The following is a 6,418-nucleotide window of genomic DNA, read 5'->3' on the forward strand; positions in this document are numbered from 1 at the left end:
AATTAGAACATAAATACTTGAGAAATTCAAAGGAAACCTGCAAATACTAGTATAGTCTCCACTCATACTAAAATCTTTCTAGGACAAATATCAATGGATTTTTCTAGTAAACCAAATAGCTTTGCATGACAACACAAGGCAGGCAATAACATCCCTAGAGTGTACAATAGGTATTTTAGATCCTATTTATCAATAACAACCAATAGGCTATATTTTACATATAGCACTGTCCTCAAATTGCCATGAAATACTTGAAACAGGGTCAATTACATAGGTCTTACCAAGTTAAAGAAACAAGCCTATACTTCAGGAAAATTCATAAGCAAAGAGATGACTACATTTTTCCTCGGTAAGTGGGGGAGGGGAACGATGATGTATGAAAGGAGAAAAATAACTTCTCAGGTCCAATTGGAAGCAATTCTGCAACTAGTACTAACCTAGTTAGTATCAGTGTAAGTAGTTCAAGCTCTGAACTTATATCAGTTATCTTCTTTCCAATCAAAAGATAACAAATGTTTGCTATAATTTAACCTGAGATGAACAGTGGGTAACTCAATGTTTGATGACTTGGGAGAAACTAATCTCTCAATGACTGAATGTTAAAAATGGTCATGAAAAGTAGAAGAAAGACAAAGGATGAAAATCTCTAAATTGCCAGATATCAAGTCTTCATAATACAGCATAAAACTGGAATTACAACAAAAAGTAATTTTAAAGCCAGCCATCACAAAATTAGGATCTTGTATCTAATACTAACTACAGGCGGCTGCAGAAGCCTGACCAACTAAATGAGATAACAATTTCACTTATCAGATACTATGAAATATTAAGCATAAAAGAGTCATTTAGCTGAAGCAGTATTACATATTTAAATCTAATTTAGAAAACTAGATGATGAATCAATTCCTACTCTACTCCAATACCCGCTAACTCCCAAGGAAATGCTCCAAACAAAGATGTTCATTATTTTCAAGCCTCCTCTCACAGGCATCATAGAATATATATTTGGAAAATACTCAAGAAGAAATGGAATAATTAACATATTCCCAGTAATTCCTGTTTGCACCACCATGAGGAGAATCAGACACTGCTTCATGCTGAAAGGAGAGGTGAGATGTGAAAAATCTCAAGTAAAATGATCATGACATAGCATCTGGCAGAGATCGGCAAAGCATCAACACTGCCAAAAGAATTGTCAAGGATGAAAGTCAAGTGAAGAAAATGAGGTTTTCCAATAAGCCAGAGCCCAACCCAAGGGGCAAATATCACCACTGTCTCCGCCACCACCCCTCACCCCCACCACCAACCACTCCATCCTCCAGTCGCCTTCAAATCAGATACATATCCTCTATAACCCAGACTAATTCCCCACTCAGGTGAAAACCATTCAAGAATTTTACACGACCCTCCACTTCCATTATTCGCACTTCTCCGGGCCAAGCCTCCGGGGAAAACAACGCCCAGATCCCACCCTCCTTGCCCAAGGTTGAAGAGGGCTGGCTTCCCGTTCCCTGGAATGGGACTTGCCGCGGTGGGCCTCAAAGAGCTGACAAACTGGGATAAGAGGAAGGAATAAGGGTGGGGCTCAAGGAAGGGGGCTGGGGTGGGTGAGACGGCAGAGACAGGAGAAAGAAAGGGATGGACAGGAGGCTGGGGCTGGGCGGGGTGTGGACTACAGGGGAGAGATCGACGGAAGAGGGCCGGGCTGCGGAGAAAGGAGACGCCGACGCCGGAGTCGGGGACGAAAAGGTCAAAATCCGACCAACGGATCGATCAAGGCAAAGAGAAACTGGCTAAGAGGGGTCGGCGAACCCGGGGAAAGGCTGGGGGGAAAACGAGAGCAAAGGCGAGGCCGGCAGAGAGCTTCCGCGGACCGAACAGCCGCACTGGGGGCGGTGCGGGGAAGCCGCGGCCAGCTGCCAGGAGTGGGGCAACCACTCACCGCTTTGCTCCCCCAGGAACACCAGCTTGAATTTCCTCAGCGGATTCCCGAAGTCTCCGCCCGCGGACATGATGGAGCTGGAGGAGCTACCGCCGCCTCAGCTCAGAGACCTCCCGGACCGACGCTGTTCCAACCGGTTGACGAAAAGGGCGAGAGGAAGAACGGGTGCCGAGCTTTCTCGGCCCCTGCAGGGCCCGGCGGCGGAGCAAGGCTGTGGGGCAGGACTCTTCTCCACAGACAAGCAACTGTCGCCGCCGCCTCCCCGCGGAGTCGCCTAGCACAGAACGAGGCCCAAGCTGGGTAGGGAAGGAGGGCGGTGTCGGAAGAAGCCAAGCGGTGTGCTCTGGATTCCCAAGGCTGGCGCCGTTTCGTTCTCAACACCCGGCACGGATACTGAGGTGAGAGGCTGAGGGTGGCGGAGACGGAGCCGCAGACGTCTGGGACCTTTGACACGGAACGCCTCAGCTCCCCACAGCTGCCGCCGCCGCAGCCCAATCTGCTGAGTGCGCGTGCCTCTGGCGCGGCGCAGGGCGAGTCCGGGCGCGAGCCTGCCGCCCCGCCGGCCATTGGCGTGCGTGCCTGCATACGTGCGTGCGTGCGCGCGCGCGCGCCATAGCCAGCGCCTTCCTGCTTTAGCCGGCTATTCCTGCTATCCCGGCTCTCCCGCGCAGCTGAGAAGAGGGCATGTTTGCTTTCGATTCGTGTCAGTGGAAGCTAGGAGGTGGCGGGGCGGAGCGGGGGAGAAGTGAAGGAGAAGTGGAATACGGGTCGAATACGTCACTTACGAGATGAGCCAATCGGGAGAGACCAAAGGCGGGGCGGTACAGGAGTGAGGTGGCGGCGCGAGAGCGCGCGTGGCCCTGGCTCGCTGGAAAAGCGTCGTGCTGGTGGCTGCCATGCGAAGTGTGGCGCGTCATAGCCTCAGGGAGGGGAAGGAAGGTGTGGCGGAGGCGGGACGGCAATGGGGAATTAAGCCCAGCAACGTACACGTGTGGCCAGGGAGCTGCGATGTGTACTAGTTTCCTCTACCTGGATCTCAGCCTGTCTCACATCCCTCAGATCCGCCCTTCACCCTTGCACCTACCCACCTTCTCCATGTTCTTTCTTATCATAAGTCATCACACTGTATCTTACTACGTACATTCTCAGCTGTAGCTCCCAGGAGTTTCGTAACTACCAGAAGCAGGGGCCCCTCACTTTTGCAGGCGAGGAAACTGAAGCCCAGGGGAAGGAAATGACTTACAAAGTCCACAAAGACAAAGTGGAACCCAGGTTGTGTCTGCCCCCGCCCCCCTCCCCTCGCGCCCCAGTGAAACTGCAACCTCCTTCTTGATAAACCCATCACTTCCCGGGCTTGACCTGACTTGGTCTTAACGTTATTATGTTATTAGTCTTTGTTCCTCAGCTGTTGACAAGTCGGGGTGGCGCCCACCTTTTGTACCATCGCTAAAACAATGCCTTCATTGTACAGACGGTGAAATTGAGGCCCACATAAAGCGGGGGGAAAACTTTGCAAAAAGGTCACAATACATTAGAGGTAGAACGTGATTCAACCCAAATGTGGGGGAAGGGGATGTTTTAAAGATCATCCGTTCCTCCTAAAGCAGGGCTTCTAAATTGGCTATGGGTGGACCTCCCTTAAATTAGACATTTGAAACGTGCACTTTTCTTTGGAGAGGATCCATAGTTTGCAGCCCAGATTTTCAATCCTGTTCATGACCCAAAATATGAAGGTTAATATCACATTGGAGAGGGAGCCTAAGGAGACAGAGTAATTGAAATGTGGACATAACATGACAACTGAACATAAGTTTAAAGTTGAAAGGGATCCTGGAATAGAAAAAAAAATTAGGCAAAAAACTAAGGAAATCTGAATAAAGAGGGACTTGAGTTAATAACAATGTAACTATTGGTTCACTAACATATACTAATGTAAGATATTAATAATAGAGGGCACTGGGGGAGATGTATATGGAAACTTTCTGTACCGTCTACTCAATTTTTCTTTAAATCTGAAACCTTTAAAAAACCCTATTAATAAAAAGTAAATAAATGGTTAAGAATCACTGAATTAGAGATTCTTTTTTCATTTCAAGTTTTTAATGAAAGCTGTATGTAAGATTACAGTATTCCTGCATCTTCTCAGTTGTTTCTTCCTTGTATTTGCCCTTGTCCTTTCCTACTTGGCGAGATTTGACTTTACATTCAAGGATCTTTTTGTGGTCTTTGTCCAGCTTTAGCCTAGTGATAACCTCCTTACTGGGGTGAATGCCACATGAACCGTTGTACCATTAGCTTTCTCCCACTGCACTCGTTCAGTATAGTGACATATTTCTTCCTATAAACCTGGACTACTTTGCCAATTTGCTGTCCTTTGTAATGTCTGCGCACAACCTGGACTCAATCATCCTTTCGGAGGGCATGAATCAAACATTATACTTCTGTCTCAGCTCTTTGGAAAGAGGAGAAGACATAATCTTCCTGCGAATGTGGAAAGGTGCATTGAAATGCCTTTTATGGGTCTTGCTCCAGTCAGAAGTCACAAAGGGATTGAACTTCATTCTGACTGCTGGCACCTCTGCAATGGCCACAAAAGGGAAGAGACCCACACACTTCTTCCTGTTCTGTCCAAATTAGAGAATTTTGCATCCATATCTCACCATATTTCAGCCACACCTCACCATGCTGTGGGACAGAGCCAAAGAAGTAATCTTTGCCCTTGAAGAGGATACTTGAAGTCCTGCCTGGTGTGGCTCAGTGGATTGAGCACTAGCCTGTTGAACCAAAGGGTCACTGGTTCAATTCCCAGTTAGGACACATACCTGGGTTGTGGACCAGATCCCCAGTAGGGGGGCACATGAGAGGCAACCACTCATCGATGTTTTTGTCCCTCTCTTCCCCTCTCTCTGAAAATAAATAAATGAAAATCTTAAAAAAAAAAAAATTAAAAAAGAGGACACTTAAAAACAGGTATCAAAAATACTTTCCAAGTGGATAAAAAATAAGTCCTTGTTTTTGTACATAGTGTCTTACCATATCCAAAAGACATTTATATGCATTTTCTCATTACTTGGGAATTATTATTTACTTAGGAACAGAAATGGCAGAATCAAACAAGCATCTTCTCAAACTAGGGATAAATTGTTGAACTATAATAAATTAAAGGGAGGAATATAAGTTCATAAAATGTTATCTATTCAGGCCTTTCAAGACAACAGTTATATCCCCAAACCATCTTTTCTCAGCTAAGTGTCAGAAGGAATTTGGAACATGCATCTAAAATAAAATGGTAAAAATATGAGTTGTGCTATACACAATTGATTTATTTTTTATTTATCAGTTATAGAGAGAGAGTAAAATATTGATTTGTTGTTCCACTTATTGATACATTCATTCGTTGATTCTTGCATGTGCCCCGACTGGGGATCCAACCCACAAGCTTGGCATATTGGGACTACACTCTGACTGAGATACCAATAGAGGGCAAGTGAACATTGGATTTTTAAAAAATATTTGTTTTTAAAAGTAGCTTGTCATGTTTTGGAAGAGTTTCCCAACCAAAAACACAGAACCCTGCCTGGCACACACAAAGAACAGAAAATACCGAGAGACTATTTAAAAAGAAAAGCTCTTGCAAACAAGAGTAGCTATTTTTATTTTTCTGATGGGTACCAGGTTTTCATTGTTTCCTGAAATAATTATTTTTAAGATTTTATTTATTATGTTTAGAGAGAGGGGAAGGAGAAGGGAGGAAGAAGAGAGGAAGAGATATATTGATTGGTTGCCTCTCACCTCCAACTGGGGACCTGGCCTGAAACCAAGGCATGTACCCTGCCTGATCAGGAATTGAACCAGGAACCTTTTCCAGACCAGTGTTCAGTCCACTGAACCACACCAAACCAGAGCTAAACTAACTTTTTTTTAAGTATATTTTATTGATTATGCTATTACAGTTGTCCCTTTTTCTTCTCTCCTTTATCCCCCTCTGCCTGGTACATCCATTCCCTCCAGGATCATCCCCTATATACCTAGACACACACACACCTTACTTAGTTCATGTCCATGGGTTGTACATATAAGTTCTTTGGCTTCTCCATTTCCTATACTATTCTTAGTATCCCCCTGTCTATTTTGCCCCTACCAATTATGCTTCTTATTCCCTGTACCTTTTCCCCTAGTCTCCCTCCACCCCCTCCCCACTGATAACCTTCCATGAGATCTCCATTTCTGTGATTCTATTCCTGTTCTAGTTGTTTGCGTCATTTGTTTTTGGTTTTGTTTTTTTTTTAGGTTCAGTTACTGATCATTGTGAGTTTGTTGCCATTTTACTGTTCATCGTTTTGAACTTCTTCTTTTTCTTAGATAAGTCCCTTTAACATTTTGTATAATAAGGGCTTAGTGATGATGAACTCCTTTAACTTTACCTTATCTGGGAAGCACTTTATTTGCCCTACCATTCTGAATGATAGCTTTGCT

General features: G+C 45.0%; 1 protein-coding gene and 1 pseudogene across 2 annotated transcripts in view; both read right to left on the reverse strand.

Annotated features, from left to right (window-relative positions):
• Positions 1–2,468, reverse strand: part of RAB6A (RAB6A, member RAS oncogene family) — a 65,536-nt gene extending 63,068 nt beyond the window's left edge. The window contains exon 1 of one of the 2 annotated variants that reach the window (XM_054576255.1): positions 1,943–2,468. In XM_054576255.1, the coding sequence (XP_054432230.1) occupies positions 1,943–2,012 (70 nt within the window). In that variant the 5' untranslated portion in view covers positions 2,013–2,468. The remainder of the gene's footprint in view (positions 1–1,942) is intronic. The other variant, XM_054576253.1, reaches the window with a different exon arrangement.
• Positions 2,469–4,041: 1,573 nt separating this feature from the next.
• LOC129072678 (60S ribosomal protein L26-like) lies at positions 4,042–4,539 on the reverse strand (annotated as a pseudogene).
• Between the last annotated feature and the right edge of the window lie 1,879 nt (positions 4,540–6,418).

The sequence above is a fragment of the Pteronotus mesoamericanus genome, unplaced genomic scaffold, assembly GCF_021234165.1.
Source record: "Pteronotus mesoamericanus isolate MK-2021 breed Mesoamerican mustached bat unplaced genomic scaffold, CSHL_Meso_final contig_33, whole genome shotgun sequence".
In the NCBI taxonomy this organism is placed as follows: domain Eukaryota; kingdom Metazoa; phylum Chordata; class Mammalia; order Chiroptera; family Mormoopidae; genus Pteronotus; species Pteronotus mesoamericanus.